The 19,176-nt window shown below is 53.5% G+C and overlaps 2 protein-coding genes across 7 annotated transcripts; both read right to left on the bottom strand.

The window, feature by feature from the left end:
- Positions 1 to 362: 362 nt before the first annotated feature.
- Positions 363 to 6,110, bottom strand: HEXIM1 (HEXIM P-TEFb complex subunit 1). The gene has a single exon (XM_003913196.5). The coding sequence runs from the start codon at positions 3,308 to 3,310 to the stop codon at positions 2,231 to 2,233; it is 1,080 nt and encodes a 359-aa protein (XP_003913245.1). The 5' UTR covers positions 3,311 to 6,110; the 3' UTR covers positions 363 to 2,230.
- A 2,135-nt stretch (positions 6,111 to 8,245) lies between these two features.
- ACBD4 (acyl-CoA binding domain containing 4) lies at positions 8,246 to 19,104 on the bottom strand. 6 transcript variants are annotated; one of them, XM_009190843.4, is made up of 11 exons: positions 19,086 to 19,104; positions 16,415 to 16,545; positions 16,132 to 16,256; positions 15,748 to 15,868; positions 15,592 to 15,676; positions 15,223 to 15,343; positions 14,907 to 14,993; positions 14,532 to 14,602; positions 14,375 to 14,453; positions 13,225 to 13,355; positions 8,246 to 8,985 (listed from the first exon to the last, which is right to left on the bottom strand). In XM_009190843.4, exons 3-11 carry the CDS (start codon positions 16,217 to 16,219, stop codon positions 8,857 to 8,859), a joined length of 912 nt encoding a protein of 303 aa, XP_009189107.1. In that variant the 5' UTR covers positions 16,220 to 16,256; positions 16,415 to 16,545; positions 19,086 to 19,104; the 3' UTR covers positions 8,246 to 8,856. The 6 variants fall into 6 exon arrangements, with proteins under 6 accessions (XP_009189107.1, XP_009189109.1, XP_031513503.1 ...); XM_009190845.4 differs by lacking the exon at positions 19,086 to 19,104 and adding an exon at positions 16,651 to 17,196 and having other exon boundaries at positions 16,415 to 16,540; XM_031657643.1 differs by lacking the exon at positions 19,086 to 19,104 and having other exon boundaries at positions 16,415 to 17,196.
- Between the last annotated feature and the right edge of the window lie 72 nt (positions 19,105 to 19,176).

The following is a 19,176-nucleotide window of genomic DNA, read 5'->3' as shown; positions in this document are numbered from 1 at the left end:
ATGGGGAAACCACGTCTCTACTAAAAATACAAAATTAGCCAGGCGTGGTGGCACATGCCTGTAATCCCAGCTACTAGGGAGGCTGAGGCAGGAGAATCGCTTGAACCTGGGAGGCGGAGGTTGCGGTGATCATGCCATTGCACTCCAGCCTGGGCAACAAGAGCGAAACTCCATCTCAAAAAAAAAAAAGAGGGTCTTATATCAGAGATAATCACTACTGCATCTTACAGTTAAGTCAAAATGAGCCTTCAGCTCTGCACTGTAAAGCCAGAGGGCACTGTTGCTGCCTTTCCAAGCAGCTGTTTTTCTGGGGCTGCTGCATGACGTCATAGCAGAAGAAAAATTAAAAACACGAAGAAAACTATTTCAAAATAAATGTTTAATATAATTTTTAGGCCAAAGAAAAACACAATCATACATTGTCTCCAGTGGACCATATGTGCCAGAACAGGACCAACTCAGTCCAGCTTTGAAGGCCCTGATTTAGTCCTACTGGTGTAATCTCCCTTGATTTATTGATTTGTGTATGCTTCTTATGCATCACAAGGTGCATTTTACTCTTGAAGTCCCTATCACCTCAATCACCGCCATTTAACTGCAAAAGCATGCTTCCTAATGGGAGGGTTTTCTTCCCCCCTCCCTGCAGGGGTTCTGAACCTTCAAGGAGTTTGACAATCTTATGAATCTCTTGAACCTTCTCCCCAGAAAAATGTACATATAACACAAGTCTACAAATAATTTCATGGGGTTCATGGACCCCAAGGCCCACAATGGTTTCTAAGGCCCCAAGTTAAGGAACCTCTGTGTTAGTGATTTGAGCAACGCAGTTGCCCTCAGGAAACACTGACACAGGGCAGGTGAAGGACTGGGTTAACCAAAGTGACAGCAGGGAATAATCTCATAATTTCTTTCTATTTTTATTTTGGGGCAAAAATTAGTTCTCGGGGCCTCCCTACATTTAAGAGCAGAACTACTCAAGAACCTAAGCAGCTATCAGCATAGTTTAGGCGATTTAGAATAGGGCTGTTCAAGGAAATGTACAGGGTTCCTCGTTCAGCTGAGGACCTCATTTAGCTCCTTAACTGGAAGCTTTACATTTGATCTGCAGTGAGGGGACATTTCTAATTTTAGTTTGACCCACATGGAAAGGTGGATAGCTCCTATTCCTTTTTTTTTTTTTTTGTATACAGAGCACGTAGTATTGGACAATTAGGGTAAGTCCTTGGAATCCCCCAAACAGCCATTTCCTTTATAAATCCAGTATTTCCCACCTCTGAATGTCTTAAAGAGCTGCCCCACAAATTAATCTAACCATTGCTTGCACTAAGAAGTTTGCTAAGAGCCTCTTCCAGGCATCCAGGAACTTCTTCCAGCCTTACTGGGGGGATGGAAGAGATCACTGAAAACCAACTTGTAGGAATGAAATGCTGACAGTTGTCTAATGTAACAAACTGTCAAATTAGGTTTACATTTTTTGTTATTAGACTTTTGAATGGCCGAGGCAGACTTAAATTTAAAATTTTGGATTGTAGCCACTTTCCAGTCACCTAAACACTCAACACCGGTTTATTTTTCCAGCATCAAGAAAGAAAACCAAGGCACTAGAAAGCAAGCACACTTAAGTATTGAAGATAATTAAATCTTTATATTTTGCCTGAACTGTGTATTGTAGCATACTTAAACCCAAACCCATTCAAGGAAAAAATTGGCAAATTGAAAATTCTCCCATTAAAGTGATATTTTTGCAAACTGACAAATTTAACGATTTCGGTACCCCTCCCCAAAAATGCAATCACATAAAATAATACTATTTTGAATTAGCTCTAGAAATCACACTGAAACTATGTTACATTTACAAATATTAAATTTATTATAACTAAAATGAATTTAATTGTTCTCAGATTTGGCCACCTTATAGCTCCGTTTAAGGAGGGGATTTGTTAAAAACAAAAATGCATTATAACTTGGTCAAATTACTTTCACATTAAGGAAAAAATCTTCTAAAAAGGAAAACAAGAAAAGCAATTCTTCACTTTCACATAATTAAAAGAACAGGAGAAAGCACGCAAGCTACATATAGCTAAATTTACGAAACCAACCAAAGCCAGGGGGATTTCTCTTCTGATTATGTGTCATAAAAAGGTCCACTGTCTTATATACACATGTATATAATGTTACATTCCATCACTGTAAAAAGTCCCCTTTGCCCCCTCCCCCAAAAAGTTTCAGTCTAGTCTCCAAACTTGGAAAGCGGCGCTCGCTCCTGCTGCCGGTGCAGTTCGTTCTCGGTCAGCAGCTGGAGGTTCTCGGCGCGCAGCCGGTCCAGCTCCAGCTCCAGCTCCCGCACACGCGCGTCGTCGCCGCCCAGCCGCTTGCTCTCCAGCCGCAGCCGGTTGTTCTCGTCCTCCATGCGCGAGAGGCACTTCTCCAGCTCCAGGTACTCCTTGATGAGCTCCTGCTTGCTCATGTTCTGTAGGCTCTCCGTGTGGTACCGCTCGTATGTCTCCGAGAAGTCCCGCTGCAGAAACTCGCTGCCGTCCCCTCCCATCCCATCGCTGCCCCCATCCTCCTCACCCCCTTCTTCCATGAAGTCGTCATCGCTGGTGTCGTCGGATTTGGCGGCGGCCCGCTTGGAGTACAGGCCGGTTTTGAGATCCGGCTCCTCCTGGTCGTGATCATCCATGAGGAACTGCGTGGTGTTATAGGGCGCGACCGGCTGGCCCTTGGCGAACATCTCGGCTCGGATCCTTGAAGCTCGCAGGCTCTGTTTCTCGTCGAACTTTTTCTTCTCCTCCCAGGTCAGCTTGTAGTATGGTTTCCAATGCCGCTTCTTCTTGGACGGGCGTCTCCTATGTTTTTTCTTGCCCAGCTGTCTCTGCTGCTGTCCCCACTCCTCTTCGCCCCCTGCGGCAGGAGCCCCCAACTTACTGGCCTCGGAGTCATGACAAGGCTGGGCGAGCAGCTCGGCCTCGGGCTTCGGTTCCCCTTCTGCCGGCGGCGGGAAGTCGCCGCCAGCGGACAAGTCGTCCCCATTCTGGCCCTTCTCGCCCTTTATCAGGCAGCTAGATTCTGGACAGGCCTGGGGCTGCAAGGGAGGTGGTTGGGACTCCAGGCTCCCTTCCCCCTCCGGCCCCGGACGGCCACCCAACTGGGGGAACGCTCTCGATTGCCACCTACTGTCCTCCTCGGGCACCCGCTCCTCCGCGCCTGGGGGGCGCTCAGGGTTCGGCTCTTCCTGGACAGCAGCAGCACCTGTACAGTTGCTAGTTTGAGGCTGGTGTTGATATTCTGACAAGAATGGCTCGGCCATGGCTAGTAGAGTCCTCGAAGTTTGAGAAATTTTGGCTACTAAGTCCTCAAGAAAAAAAAATGGAGTTTTTCTTAAAAAAAAAAAAAAAGAAAAGAAAAACAGTCCAACAGAGTCCTCTTCAGTTTGTAATTCCTGCAGTGACGCCTTTAGCTAGTCCTTCTATCAGCAAACTCCAACTGCAATCTGGGGAGCTCAAGTCAGTAAAGGGTTAAGCGTCCACAGTGCGGCCAGCTAGCGGGTCCAAGGGGGTGCAGCGGCAGGAACAGTACGTAATGTGCGGAGGTGGGCCTCAAACCTCCAAGCGGAGCACCCCAATAAAGGAGTTGGTAAGCAAGGTGATGAGGGTAAGTCCAGTGGGTGAAACCCAGCCCCGAAGGGGTTAAAACTACCGATGACGCTGCCTCCGAGGGGCCAGATCCACAAAGGGTTAAATCCCCTGCCGCAGAGCCCACAAGGGGTTAAAGTCCCGGAGCCACCTCCTCCCACTTCCACGGGTGTCGCTTCCACCTAAGCTCCCAGTTCCCTAGGCCCGGCCGGAGCCTCAGCAGAGGACAGACAAACTCATCTCCCCTTTGGCTCGATGCTCTGCTCTGCTCAGTTCTCCTCCGCCTCCTCCTCTTTTCCTCCCTCCCTCCTCCCGCTTCCCACAGCTCCTCTTCCGCCTCCTCCCCCGACTTTCCCTCCCAACCTGCCTCTCCACCTGCCAACTTCCAACTGCTGCCTCCCAGCCCTCTGCGCCCCTTTTATATAGAAGCTAGTTCGCCCCGCCCATGCGCATGCGTAATGGAGTTCCCATTGCGGGGAGCCGGGAGTCGTAGTTCTTATCTTTCGGGCCCGCCGTCCTCGCGCGCCGTGCGACGTAGCCAATCCCAGAACGCGTAGGGGGCGTCTCCCTGGCCACCTCCTTCCATCGCTTAGCCCTCGCTAAAGAAACGCGAGCGGCCATTGGTGAAAAATCACACGACTCACTGAGGAAGGACGGCCAATCGCAGAGAAGATGGGGCGGGTTCTGGACCGTACCATTCTGTTTGAGGAATACGAGAAGATTCGATGGCCTATGAGAGTCCACACAGAATATTTTTATGAAAAGGTGCGTTATAAAGGCTACTATCCTATTCTGTTCTCAGCGGAAGGGTTCCGAAGGTTATGAACCTTTATTAACTAACGCAAGAATGGTTTATTCCTAAAAAGTAGTCCCTAAAATGTATAAAAATTAAATCCTATAAAGAGAGATGTCGGCCCACGGCTGGTAACTCGCGATTCTTAAGATTACAGAAACGGCTTCAAGGCGGCTGGTGAGTGCCTGAGATTGACACTTGCGGAAGGATATCGCGAGCACATTTTGTAAAGAACGAAAAGCGCATGAAGAAGTAAACAAATGAAGAATAAAAAGTGCCGCCTTAAAGGGACAGTGTGACTGAGTTTAGCGCAGCAGGTTCGCACTAGGCCTTGGAAGACGAAAAGGCAGGTTCGAGTCCCGGTGACGCCGACTCCCGGACAGACTTCGGTACCCTTAGCTGAAGGTGGCGGAGTCCCAGCCCCAGCCTGGTCTCAGAAAGCCGCCCACGCCCCAGGGGCCAATGCAAACCGGTGATTCGCGGCCAAGCCTCTTCTTTGGGCCGAGATCGGAAAGCGTGGGGGCGGGGGAATGGAAGGGAAGCAGGGGGAAGGCCTCGCCCCCAGGCCTCAGCTTCTGTCGAAGAAAATGGCCTCCTGGGGCCGATTTGGTCTTTTCACTTCCGACCGAGATCATTTCCTGAGCCGGGACAGGGGAGGTTTGGGCCGGCCATGAGGCTGTTTGTTGGGAAAGGTTCGAAATGATTAATGAGTTGAAATCATCAACTCATCAATCCTGGCTATCCGAGAGGGAAGCCGGTCTCACCTGCAGAGGCCCTTCCTCATAAGTGGGCGCTGGGCAAGACTGGGAGGGAAGCATGGTGGAGACCTTGCCCCGAAACTTGCGGCAGGGGATTCTGGCGCAGGGCTGGGGGGCCGATTCCCCCGGGGGCATAGTTTCTCAGAGAGAAATTCTCCAGACCCAAGCGCCCTGCCCTCCATAAACAGGGACTGAGAGGACCCAGAGAACCCTCCATACCAGTCACTGGGACCTAAAATCTTGGCGCCCTTTCCACTTCTCCCTCGCCACACACCCAGTGACCCTTTCTTCTTACTGCTTCCTTAATAGCATCCCTGGCATTCCAGCACGTTTGCACTGTGCACCTTTTACGCACAGAACCATGTGACCTCACCACAGCCTGGCGAGTTAGGCACGATAGGAATGACTGTCTCCATTTTACAGATAAGGCATCTCTAAGACACCCGGAAAATAAGTGACTTGTCCAAGGTCACATGACAACCATGGGGCAGTTCTGGCTACAGCGCGGGTCTTTGTGACCTCCTCATGCCATTTTTCTGTCACAAACACAAAACCCCGTTTTTTCTTAAAATCGGGGAAAACTCTGGATTTCGTTCTTTTCATTCCCAACAACTTCAACCTTATTCGGCCCCTATATCATTTGGCACCCAGGAGGGTACAAAGAGGGGTGGGATGCCATCCTTGCCTTCAAGTTGCTCATGGACTGTGGAGAGGCCATCAGACCACAGCCAGCCAAAATGGCAAGTGAGGGAAATCCCGGTGGGAGCCAATGAGCTGAGTGCGTGGGAGCTGGGAATTATGGACAAGTGTCAGGAGCAAGTGACTTCCTGGCTGGTTCTGAAGGATGAAGAACTTTCAGGCAAAGTGGCATGAAGAGGGGCATTTTAGGAAGACCAAGCATTATGTGCCAGGAAAGGGCTAGTCTGGGACCTCGGTGGCTCTGGGGCAGTATGAGATATGGGGGGGGGGGGGGGGGGCCAGTGGTGATGGGCATGGCCAATGTAGACGCCTCTAAGGGGAGCCGCAAGCACGCGGGCCTCTGGGCACAGCTGTATGTTCTGAAAATGAACACTTTCGTTTGTTTTCTCTGGGCTTCCAAGAACTCCGGTCCACCTGAAAAGCTCCCTGCTCTGTGTGGCTTCATCCCTTAGCAGGCTTCCTGAGAGCAAGAACTGCCCCTCAGAGCACTCCTGGAGGAAAAAGGGGTTTTGCAGAGAACTTGGTTATCACAGAGACCTCCAAATTGTTACCACATCTTCAGACCCCAGATGATTCTGGGGTACCCCAATTTGGGGCATTTGGAAGGTACAGCTGAGCCCAGCCTCAGTGTCCTGGACTGGGCTCCATTGTATGGTCTCATTTATCATATTGGGGAAGAGGTGGACTGAGGAATAGCTTGTGGAATTCTAGAATTCTGTCAAGGGGCCAGGCAATTTTACTATTAGCTGGGTTCTAACCCTTTGCCAGACATTTAACATGCCCCATCACTGGTAAACCCCAGGACTGCCTTATGAAGAAGAGATCAACCCTATTTCACAAACAAGGCCACCCAAGCCCGGAGCAGTTAAGAATCTTCCCCAAGAGCTGGGGGCGGGGGCGCACGCCTGTAATCCCAGCACTTTGATCATGAGGTCAGGAGATCCAGACCATCCTGGCTAACACGGTGAACCTCATCTCTACTAAAAATACAAAAAATTAGCCGGGCGTGGTGGCATGTGCCTATAGTCCCAGCTACTCCAGGGAGGCTGAGGCAGGAGAATCGCTTGAAGCTGGGAGGCAGAGGTTGCAGTGAGCCGAGATCGCACTACCGCACTCCAGCCTGACAACAAAGCCAGCCTCAGTCTCAAAAAAAATCTTGCCCAAGTTCCACAGCTACTGTGCAAGTAGTGGAGCTGGCTTCAGCCCTGGGCCTGCATCCCCCACCAAGGTGGCCCTGCTGTTGTCTGTCCTGCTTGCTGCAGTCCAGCCATATCACAGGGGCTATTCAGCCTGTGCTTGTGACCCTGGGCTGAGCCGTGCAGAGTGCACCGTCTAGCCTCAGGGATGCCTTCCCGGCTTGGAGAGGACTGACGACTAAAGAGTGACTGTGGCTTCCAGTGGGGTCAATGATGGCCAAGCCTGGGGCGGTGGTCAAGACTAGAGGCTGACAGGGAACTCAAGAGTGTAAGGATCTCAGCCAGGGACCTTCAGAACTGCCTCTTCCTTACCCGGGGATAAGAAGGTCCTAGGGCCCAGGTGGTGGCAGCGGCGGGGGACTCTGGTAGGGACCCTGGCCAGTGGACTTGGAGGCGCTGGCACCAGGCGGCGCCCAGAGCGGCCAGTTTCGCCGTTGAATACGGGCCGGGCCGTGGCTTGAGCCAAGGCGGCCCACGGACGACAGAGCTGGTGCTGACAGAGGGAGGCCAAGGCCTCTGGCCTGTACCCCCCGGAAGGCGAGTGCACGCGGGCGCTCGGCCCACCCCGACGGGGGCTTCCAGGCGCGCAGGGTCCTGCCCTCTACTCAGGGCTGGGCGACGACGAGGTTCTCGCCGGGCCTTGGTCTTCCAGAAAATTCCCTGGGAAGGCCCAGGCCCAGAGGTCAAGGTGGGGCACCAGGAACAGGCAGCTGAGGAGGGGGCAGCGGACATTTCTGGGGCCTGGGGCTCCGAACCCCATCCCTACGCCCGGGGCGCGGAGCTGGAGCTGCCGCCGTCCCCTTCGGGCGGGGGCCAAAGCAGCTCCTCGACCCCGCCCAGCCCTGCTCCGCTCCTCCCCGCCACCCCCAGCTCGCTGGGACCCCGCGTCCCCGACGGGGCGGCGGGCAGGGCTCCGCCCTCCCAAGGGTGCCCCCACTCCCGCCCCGGGCCACCCTTGGTTCCCCTCCCTCTCCCCTCCACACCGAGGCCTGTTTTCCCTTCGCTTGCCCAGGGAGGAGGGAAAATAGTCCCCATTCAGAAACACCAACCGCCGGCCTCTTTCAGGGCCATCAAGGGGGCACTGGGTGGGGAGCAGGAAAGGGCCTTGTGCTTCTCCCGCTCCAGGCCCCGCTCCCCGCTCCCTCCGTAGGGGACCAGACAGTAGAAGATTATGGTTTTCTTTTATTGAGTGAAACATTCGTTTGTAAGTGAATCTTCAGTGAAGACGTCCTGAGTGTGTGTGGGGGCGGAGGGGGCCGGCAGGGGAGGAAGACGAGCAAACTGCGCTCATCCCCCTCCCCCGGGGCCTGCTCCCTCCTCCCAACTGGTCGGGGCCTCCTGGCCTCCCTCCCGCAGCCTCCCAGCCAATCATTCTTCCAGGCCCCGGCCCGAGTCCCAACTTGCCCAAGAGCTGAACCTCCTCGGGGAGAAGCAGGGGTGGGAAGAGAGTCAGGTGACCCAAAGGGTGGGGAGGGCAGGGGCTGAGACCCGATAGCCCCGCCCCCGAGTCACGGCCAACCCAGCACCGGGGACGTGCACCACAACTGCAGCCTCCCAGGGAAGCCTGGGGTGGTTGCGGGGAGGGAAGGAAGCGTCCCTATGAAGGCGCAGGGAGGGGTGGGGTCTTATTTGCACCCCGCGCTGCGTTAGGGGAGGAGGTGCGAAGGCAAACACTGACAGGAGGGGGAATTTTGAATGCTGTTCTTCTAAACCCTAGGAAGGCTCATGGCACACAAGATAGTCTCAGTTGGCTGCAGAGACCCCTCCAATGACAGTCACCTCTTTTGGGTCCGAAACATTCGGAAGAGCCACTGGACGACGAAGGGCCACAGGAGGAAGAACAGCAGCGTGGGCCCCGGGAGCCCAAGGGGCCATGGCCGAGCACTGGGCCTGGGCTGCGGCCTCTGCAGCCAAGAGGGAAGGAGTCAGAGGCCAGTCCAGGCCTCAGCACAACCTCCCTAGGAACCTGCTTCCAATTCAGTGGGAGACTGGAAGGACCCTGCCCCAAGTCTGCAACACTAGAAGGGAAGTGGCCCCCAGGTGGTCCTGACAGGTTGAATGCCAGCTCCCTCCCATATCTTCCTTCCCAGGGCAATCCCAGTGTCAAGAGAGGCTGGAAAGGCTGTGGGTAGAGGGAGCGGCTTCCATGCCATCTTCTCTGGGCCACAAAGCAATGACCGTTGGTATTACCTGAAGACTTCTGTTGTTAAGGATGTGCCACATATTTCAAATGAGGACCCTGGGTACCCAGATTTTAGTTTCCAACTATCATTCTCCACTAAAAAGGAGCCAAGGCTCCTTGGAGAAGTGGTTGATTCCAGGTCTAGGGCAGGGAAGGTGGGAGTGAATGTGGGGCGCCTTGTACCAGGAAAGCAAGGCCACTTTTAAAGATTCATCAGGTCGTGTTATAAGAACATAGGACCTGGTTTGAAAGGGTCTCGAATGGCCAAAGTTGTGACTGTCTGAGCATCAAAAAGAATGACTGTGGCAGACTGGGCGCGGTGGCTCACACCTGTCATCCCAGCACTTTGGGAGGCTGAGGCGAGCAGATCACGAGGTCAGGAGTTCAAGACCAGCCTGGCCAAGATGGTGAAACCCTGTCTCTACTAAAAATACAAAAAAATTAGCCGGGCATGGTGGCAGGCACCTGTAATCCCAGCTACTCGGGAGGCTGAGGCAGAGAATTGCTTGAACTGGGAGGCGGAGGTTGCAGTGAGCCAAGATCGTGCCACTGCACTCTAGTCTGACTGACAGAGTGAGACTCCATCTCAAAAAAAAAAAAAAGAAGAAGAAGAATGACTGTGGCTCCTGGGAATACAGAATCTGTGAAATCCATGAGCCCACAGTGATACTCAAAAGAAAACTGGAATTTTGTCACCATTTAGGTAGGTGGCTTTTAAATTAATTTCTTTCTTTTCCTTTTTTTTTTTTTTTCTTTTTCCTTTTTTGTTGAGATGGAGTCTTGCTCTGTCGTCCAGGCTAGAATGCGGCAGCACAATCTCAGCTCACTGCAACCTCCACCTCCTGGGTTCAAGCGATTCTCCTGCCCTCCTGCCTCAGCCTCTTGAGTAGCTGGGATTATAGAGGCCTGCCACCATGCCCAGCTAATTTTTGTAATTTTAGTAGAGACGGGGTTTTACCATGTTGGTCAGGCTGGTCTCAAACTCCTGACCTCGGGTGATCTACCCGCCCACCTCAGCCTCCCAAAGTGCTGGGGTTACAGGTGTGAGCCACGGTACCCAGCCTAAATTAATTTCTTACTTTAAAAATAGATAACTAAAGATAAAGAATGAAGCATTTACCCTTCCTTTCCACTGTATTTCAGGGAAACCCAAGATGATGAGGGAAACAGTACACAAATGATAGCTAATAGATGTTAAAGGAATCGTAGCATTTAAAAGTCAGCTTTTTTTTGGCAATCACTAAATTATTGACTCAGGAAAGGATTAGCAATTGTCAAAAACTGGCAAATGGAGTTGATGCGGGACTGGATGTTATCTGACTGCAGGAGCAAAACATGACTTTACAATGGTGGGATCAGACTCCCTTCAACCATGCCAGTGGTCCATGCTAGAGTTACTAATGGTGGGACATCCAGATAGCATGTGTCCTCTGCCATGAAAAAACATCACCTCTGATGTAGTCTGGTCCAAAATGTTGCGGTTTTTTGTGTTTTGTGTCTTTTTGAGACAAGGTCTCACTCTGTCGCCCAGGCTGGAGTGCAATGACACCATGATAGTTCACTGCAGTCTCAATCTCCTGGGCTCAAGCAATCCTCCTGCTTCAGTCCATGCCCAGCTAATTTTTAAAAATACATTTTGTGGAGACAGGGTCTCACTATGTTGCCCAGGCTGGTCTCAAACTCCTGGGCTCAAGCAATCTGCCTGCCTCAGCCTCCCAAAGTACTGGGACTACAGGCGTGAGCCACCATGCCCGGCCCAAATGTTTAATTTGACTCTAATCCAGTGTTTAGATCTAACCTCCAGTTCATAGGAAATGTATATTGAGAAACCACCCATGAGGATGTAATTAGACCCAAAAGGTGGAACATTCTATAGGACACCAGCTCAGACTGGTCAGCAAGTCAACAGCAAGGAGAAGGACTAAGCTAGATTAACAGAGAATTGAAAAGGGAACAGATGCAATGTGTGGTCCTAGACTGGAAAAACAGCAGCTGGAAAAGGTGGTTTCAGGATAACTGGAGAAATTGGAATTTAGATTGGATATTTCATGATATTAAGAAATTAATAATTGTGTATAATATGATGTTTGGGCTAGGTAGAATGTTCTTATTTTCAGAGAGATGTTTTTTTGTTTGTTTTTGAGACGGAGTCTTGCTCTGTAACTTAGGCTGGAGTGCAATGGCACAATCTCGGCTCACGGTAGCCTCTGCCTCCCAGTTTCAAGTGATTCTCCTGCCTTAGCCTCCTGAGTAGCTGGGATTACAGGTGCCTGCCACCTCGCCCAGCTAAGTTTTGTATTTTTAGTAGAGACGGGGTTTCGCCATGTTGGCCAGGCTGGTCTGCAAATTGCTAGGATTACAGGCGTGAGCCACCACGCCTGGCCTATTTTGAGAGATATGAACCCAACTCTTTCGGGGTGGAACATAATGATGTTTATAATCTGTTTTTGCTTGTTTGTTTGTTTGTTTGAGACAGGATCTTGCTATGTTGCCCAGGCTGGTGTTGAACTCCCAGTCTCAAGAGATCCTCCCTCCTCAGCCTCCCAAAGTGCTGGGATTACAGGTGTGAGCCACCATGCTGGCCTGTAATCTACTTTAAAATCTTCAACATTTAAAAGTAGTAAATGGTAGGAAAAAAAGAAAAGGGGGCCAGGCGTGGTGGCTCACACCTGTAATCCCAGCACTTTGGGAGGCTGAGGCAGGTGGATCACGAGGTCAAGAGATTGATACCATCCTGGGGACCATGGTGAAACCCCGTCTCTACTAAAAATACAAAAATTAGCCGGGCATGGTGGTGCCGCCTGTGGTCCCAGCTACTCTGGAGGCTGGAGAATCACTTGAACCCAGGAGGCGGAGGTTGCAGTGAGCCGATATCATGCCACTCTACTCCAGCCTGGGCGACAGAGCAAGACTCCATCTCAAAATAAAAAAAAAAAAAACAACAAAAAAAAACAGAAAAAAAGAAAAGAAAGCAAGCCCTGTTGAGGGGGAGGGGCAGTGTTGAAAAGTTAGCCATCGTGGATCTGAGGAAATCCTGCTGCTGTGGGCTCACCCCTGCTGTGCTGAGTGGGTTAGAGGTCACCCCAGAGACCCCTCACATCTGGGAATCCAGCCCTCTCCTGCCCCCACCACCTCAGGCTTTTCAAGAACAGACCCACTCAGAGTTAATGGTGGGTACCAGCTTTGCAGGCAGACAGACTAGGGACCACTGCCAACTCCATCGCTTAGTGTTAATATTAACAGCAATAGTAGCAACAGAACTGACTGGAGAAGGCTTTCTATGTGGTGGGCACCACGGAAGCACCAACATGCATGGTTGAATCCTCACAGCAGCTCAGAGAGGCTGTCCCAGGCTGTGTGCCCTCAGGCAAATTAGCCCTTTGGAGCCTTAGTTTCCCTCTCTAAAAGGGAGGTGAAAAGAAACTCTATCCCTAGGGCTGTTGTGTGAATTCAGTGGGAAGATGCCCATGAGTGTTTGGCGCCTAGCAGGGCTCCAGCAGTGGCAGCTGTTATTTAGTTTGCAGAAGCCCAGGAGCCCAAGTGTCAGGGGCAAGCAGAGCTAGGAGGTGAGAGGGATGCAAGGGCTGAACCATTTGGGGCAAATCCTAATTCTGGGAATGGAAGACCTGACAGAGGGACAACAGGGACCAGCGTCCTCAATGCCCAGAGCAGACACATCATGACCTTCCCACGTGGGATTAGTCCTGCGGCTTAGCTTCTCTCCAGGCAGAGGGAGGGGAGAACGGCAAAGGGCCCCGCCCACTCTGCCTTCAGAGTGGAAGCACGTCAGCCCCCTCCACCCTCACCCCCACCTCCTGTCTGCTGCAGGAGCCACGCCATTCTCTGGAGAGAGAGGTGGGCAGGTGGAGGCGTGAGGACAAAAACAAAAGTGGCTGGATGAGGACCCCAGAACAGAGACCAGATTGTGCCGTCATCTTGTCCGATGGGGTGGGGGACTCACCTGCTCGGGGGGCCGAGGCATGCTCTCCAGGCTCTGCACCCTCGCCTGCACCTCCTGCATGCTCTCCTGTAGTGCTCGAACTGTCCCCAGCAGCCACACGTCCAACTCCTGGGGCCCTGCTGTGCTCCCCTCTGCAGAGCACAGACACACAGGGAAGGGGGCTCAGGAGGCAGTTCAGCTCTGGGCAGTGGGGCGGCAGGAAAGTGTGGGAGTGGAACCCAATCCTTGGACCAAGTGTGATTCTTGCAAAGTCCATCTATGTAGCTGAGTAATGGGCTGCTGGAGGTTTAATCCCAGCACGGCCGCTTACGATGCAGGTCAACTCATTAACATTTTTTTTTTTTTTTTTTTGAGACAGTCTTGCTCTGTCGCCCAGACTGGAGTGCAGTGGCACAATGATCTCGGCTCACTGCCACCTCCACCTCCTGGATTCAAGCAATTCTCCTGCCTCAGCCTCCCGAATAGCTGGGACTATAGGTGCCCACCACACCTGGCTAACATTTGTATTTTTAGTAGCTACAGGGTTTCACCATGTTGGCCAGGCTTGTCTCAAACTCCTGACCTCAGGTGATCTGTCTGCCTTGGCCTCCCAAAGTGCTGGGATTCCAGGCGTGAGCCATCAAGCCCGGCCAAAGTCATTAACTTCTCTGGGCATCATTTTGTCATCTAAAAATTAGGAGAAGATGTCATCTCCTTCACAGGGCTGCTTGCTCAGAGGAATAAAGGAGATACTTTTGAAAATGTCCATACAGGACCTAACACACAACAGGAGTTCTAGAAGGGAAGAGGGCAGAACTCATTGTCTTCTGAGATTTCCAAACGGGGGTTCCAGAGAGTATAGATGACTTCCTGAGGCTGTGCAGCTGTAGGTGGGAGAGCTGGGCTAGGACTCCCATCCCGCTGGCCTTACTCAGCACCTGCAGAGGGTACAGACTCCTGGGTGCCCTTTGGGGACAGGAGGGAGGGCGGGGACTTTGCCCACCCAGGCAGGTATCTGGCTGATTGGCAGCCCCTCCTGGACAGAGGCTTCTCGCTCAGTGCCCAGCAATGGACTTTCACCTCTGCCCTAGGAAGGCAGCCAAGAGAAGGCCTGGGATGCCAAGACCACAGGAAAAGGCAGAAGTGGGTGAAAGGTTGGGCAGGAGCTCACCTTTCTCTGTAGGGGGCATGGGGCTGTTCCTGGGATCACGCTTTCCTCCAGATGCTGCCCGCTGCTCTGCCCAACCCTGCTGAGATGAGTCAGAGGGCTGAGGGTGGGAGTGGGAGCACAGTAGAGTGGGAAAAAGGGGAATGGGGACTGGTCTCACCAGCTCAGGCTCCAGCTGCTCCAGGGAATCACAGAAAACCTCGGAGTCCAGGTCTCTGGGTGGATGGGACTCTGTGGAGGGATTGGTAGAGTTACTGCCCAGAGGGAAGCTGTGGACGGAGAGCAGGGGTGTGCACTGGACAGAAGCAACTGTTTAGGAGACACTAGAGATACAAGGCACTGGAGATATCACCACCTGAGGCACAGATGGGCACCAGAAGCAAGGCCCTGGAACAGGAATCCTAGACCCCAGTCCCTGCCTTTGGGAGCACAGGAAGTCTCAGTGTCTGTGGAGGGCACAGCGTGGCATCCAGCCTTCTCCCTTCCAGCCCTCCCCCAGCCTGGTTTGGTCCACCCCTCCTGCCTAAGCACTAACCTGGGCTTGGGGGTGCCGGTTCCTTGGGGAGGCAGGGAGGCTCTGAAACAGCCCCAGCATCTCCATTCACAACCTGCTCTTTCCAACCTGCCAAGACACAGCACCCAGAGGTGGGGCTGGGGAGAGGGTGGCACCTCCCAGTGTGATCAAGCCCCTATTCGGGATGAGCCATGGATGCTGCCTGAGATCCACCTCTCAGGGGCGTGGGGGTTCTAACAGGGATGTCACCTGGAGCCCTCTGCCCCCAGCCCACCTCAGACTAGACCTAGCCTGAGTTCACTCAGCACTTTTGGAGCTCCCAGCCTGGGAGTCTGACCTGCGACCCTTCTCAGGAAGGTCTCTGGGGGCCTCGGCATGTCAGGGATCACCTGGTACAGGGGCTCGAAGTAACCAAACATGTCCTCTGCCACCTCACCCAGGGGCACTGTGTCGATCACCTGTGGGGGAGGGGGTCTGTTGGGGAGAGAGTGGCCTCCTGTCCCTTCCGCCCTGCTCCTGCCCTGTCACACACCTCCACCCTGTGCCCAGTCAGGGACCAAAGATAGGCAGGGCTGGGGGTAACATGAAGGTGGTGATTCCCACAAGGGGGTCCATGTTTAGGAAATGTAGTGGGGGTCAGAACTGGAAGGGCAAGGGGCAGGCCAGCTGTCCAGGAGCCTGGGGACAGAGAACCTGCAGCCCCTACCTTCTGTGCCACCAGTTTCATTTCAGTGATGTAGGCAGACATGGCCTCCTCCCTGCTCATCTTGCCCAGACTGTTCCAGGCGTCCCTGGGGGCAGAGGGCTGTGAGAGGGCTGCTTGACAGCTGAGGCTTGTTTGCCCAGCCAGCCGGGAGCTCACCACTTATATCGTCCAATGGGGTCCCAGAATCCAGGCCGGGGGACCAGGCAGGGCCCCATGGTGGCCTGCTTGTAGTAACTGTAGAATCGCAGCATCTCTTCATAGGAGGGGCGGTAAGAACCTGGGCAGAGTTCGGAAGCCAGGGCAGAACATCACTCCCAGCTCCAAGGGGCAGAGGGGCGGGAGAACCCCGCTTGGAAAGGGCAGAGGTGGAGATGGGTCCCACCCAGGGTATCTGGACTGGGGCAGGAAGTGGAGGGAACCCCCAGGACAGCTCAGGCAGGGGCGTCTGTAAAAACTGCAATGATCAGGACCATTCTTTCTTCAGAGTCAGACCCCAGGCGTCCTGAATGCGAGTCCAAATGCGAGTCCCCGCAGCCTCACCGTTCTTAGGCAGGTTCTGGATGACGCTCACTGCAGCCTGGAACTGTTTCTGGCAGTCGGGCTCTGGGCTTTCTTTCTCGGTGCCCATGCTGCTGTGAGCCCTGGGGCCCTACTTTCGAGCGACTCTGTAAGAAGCAGCCTTCGTGTGAGGGGGCCTCCAGGGTACCCCCGGCACCATAAGCCAAGGATCCACTTCCCAGAGGGGCAAACTAAGCTCTTCAGAGGCCCGAGGGAGACACCCTGGGAGGTCAGAAGTTGTGGTTGAGGAGCCTCCTTTTCCTACCTCAAGGTAGCGTGGTGGGGCCAGGGTTGCCAGGGCCTCGGTGGGTGGAGAGGCAGGTGGCGAGGGCTGCAGTGCCAGATATGTCCGTCTCCAGATGCGCTTTCTTTAGCTGCACATCTCCGACTCCTGAACTGGCAGAGAAGAGAGGAGGAGTCAGGGCGGGGCGAACAGTCTCCCACCCTGGCCGCCTGCACCTTGGCCCAGCCTGCGCCCCGCGGCGCTCACTGCCGGGACACCTGGGTCCTCTCTCGCCACCACCCCGCGGCTTCCTACTGTCCCCGGGGTCCAGCAGGGCCGGGATGGCGACGCAGAGCGAGGGGGGAAATTTAAGCCAATGAGAGAGCTTGTTTCACAGTCGGCTTATCTACCTCAACCATTCAGCACGGCCCTTTCAAGATAATGCAAATAGTTTCTCAGAGCCTTTCCCAATTAGGCGGGGCTTAATCCTAGGGTCGGACTTCCCAGTCCGGGATGGCCAAGGCGGGCGGCAGCGCCCCCTGGTGCACATAGTGAAAGGTCGTGGCGTCCTAGCGCCCCCTGGTGGAAATCCGCATCTGTTCGCGGATATCCAGGCCTGGCCGATCCTAGGCAACCCACTCAGCTCTTTAGACGTTTAGGCACTGGGGATTAAAAAAAGTCATGTCCTGTCGTCAGGCGTTCTGGAGGAGGGACATCACAGCTGAGTTTTGGAAGATGGTCGGGCACCGTGGCTCATGCCTGTAATCCCAGAACTTTGAGAGGCCAAGGCGGACGGATCATCTGTGGTCAAGTGTTCGAGACCAGCCTGGTCAACATGGTGAAACCCCGTCTCTACTAAAAATACACAAATTAGCCGGGCGTGGTGGTGCGTGCCTGTAATCACAGTTACTGGGGAGGCTGAGGCAGGAGAATCGCTTGAACCCGGGAGGTGGAGATTGCAGTGAGCCAAGACTGCCCCACTGCACTCCAGTCTGGGCGACAGAGTGAGACTCCATCTCAAAAAAAAAAAAAAAAAAAAAGCAAAATGTAGATCGCAGAATGATAGTTACCAGAGGCTGGGAAGGGTACTGGGGAGGGGGGGAAATGGGTACAAAAATACAGTTAGAATGAATGAGACCCAGTATTCGGTATTCGGTAGCACAATACAACGATTATAGTTACCAATAATGTATTGTATCTTTTTAAATTAATTATTTTATAAACAATTTTTGTAGAGGCAGAGGTCTCATTATGTTGCCCAGGCTGGTCTTCAATACTTGGCCTCAAGTGATCGTCCCACCTCTGCCTCCCGAAGTGCTGGGATTACAGGCGTGAGCCACCGCATCCGGCCAATTTATTGTATATTTCAAAATAACGGGATGGGACATGGTGGCTCAGGCCTGTAGTCCCAACACTTTGGGAGACCAAGGCGAGAGAATTGCTTTGAGGCTGCAGTGAGCTCTGATAATGCCACTGCACTCCACCCTGGGCAACCAAGTAGTGAGAACTTGTCTCTAATAAATAAACAAATAAAATAAAATACAAATAAATAAAATACAAATAAAAATAACTAGAAGTGGAATTGGAATGTTCCTAATACAAAGGAATGATACATGCTTGAGGTGATGGGTACCTCAATTACCTTGATTTGATCATTACACATTTTATACCTGTACCTAAACATCACATGCATCTTCATAATTCTCTACAACTATTAAGTATCCATAACAATTAAAAGAAATGTAGACTTAGCTTATCCAACAACAAAAGAGTAAACCAGGAGAATAAGGAAGGGTTGTTCCTGGAGGAAGGAATGGTAGGATCAAAAGTACAAAGGCGAAGACGATAATTAGGAAGAAAATTCAGGACCCCAGAGTGGCGTAGGGACCCAAGCCAGAGTGCGGAATCTCTGGGCGTGGGGGATCTGAGGACGGGGTAGAGCAGGGCAAGCAGGTGGCAAATCCAGGCCCTGAGCACTAGCCTCTCTGTAGGATGCCACGCCGCTGGCCGCCGCTGAGTGGCGGTGTGCGCCCATCTCTCTGCCGGACCCAGGCCACCCGCTGCAGAAACGCTGCCACCTGGACGTCCCCCACTTCGCGCACGCACTCTGGTGCTTGCATATAATTAATAAGTGCACACCCGACTCGGCCACCAGAACCCGCACGCGGATGCCCACCCACGGGTTGACATCGCGGACAACTACATCTCAGGTGCCGGGCTGGGGTGCCGGCCTGTCTAAGCCTCGAACCCAGAACCAGTTGCTGGGGACCCCAGGCTTGGCTCCGCCTCACGCTTCCCAGGTCCGTCAGCTCCGAGACTGTGGCTCTCCGAGGGGGCAGCACCTGGCCTGGCACAGGGAGGTTAATCCTATGACGTCACTGCCAACCCCCCCACCCCATGCCCATCCCTTCGGGTTCGCGCTGCCTCGCGCGGCTCAGCTCCTGGGGTTCCGCCTTCGCTCCCGGCCCTGCGTCCCGTCCCGGGGCTGGTTCCCTGCTGAGGCCTGCGGCACGACGCGGACGCGGAAGGGAAGGAGGAGGGGGTCCCGCGTCCGCCTCGAGTCAGGGTCCCCGGGAAGGAGAGGGTGTCTGTGTCAGAGGACGGCCCTCGTCCCCGGTGCCGGCTCCCAACCCCAGCCCCGCAGCATGGGGGCTCTGGTCACTGTCACGGCCAAGATCAGAGGCTCGCCGGGACTGAGGGGAGGCGGACTCACCAGCTGGGGTGAGCGCTGAGGCTCCGAGGGTCCAGGCCACCGCCTGGCCCCGCCCCCGCGCTGCCCTGGACCCGCCCCCTTCCCATCCCGC

Source organism: Papio anubis, chromosome 17 (assembly GCF_008728515.1).
Source record: "Papio anubis isolate 15944 chromosome 17, Panubis1.0, whole genome shotgun sequence".
NCBI classification, from domain to species: domain Eukaryota; kingdom Metazoa; phylum Chordata; class Mammalia; order Primates; family Cercopithecidae; genus Papio; species Papio anubis.
This window is presented reverse-complemented; position numbering and strand designations above follow the sequence as displayed.

Coding starts and splice junctions, on each gene's coding strand:
- ACBD4 (XM_009190843.4), bottom strand. CDS start 16,219: ATGGGCACCGAGAAAGAAAGCCCAGAGCCCGACTGCCAGAAACAGTTC. Junction 14,603..14,906: donor ACCGGCACCCCCAAGCCCAG/GTTAGTGCTTAG, acceptor ATCCCTCCACAG/AGTCCCATCCACCCAGAGAC. Junction 14,454..14,531: donor AGCAGCTGGAGCCTGAGCTG/GTGAGACCAGTC, acceptor GACTCATCTCAG/CAGGGTTGGGCAGAGCAGCG.
- HEXIM1 (XM_003913196.5), bottom strand. CDS start 3,310: ATGGCCGAGCCATTCTTGTCAGAATATCAACACCAGCCTCAAACTAGC.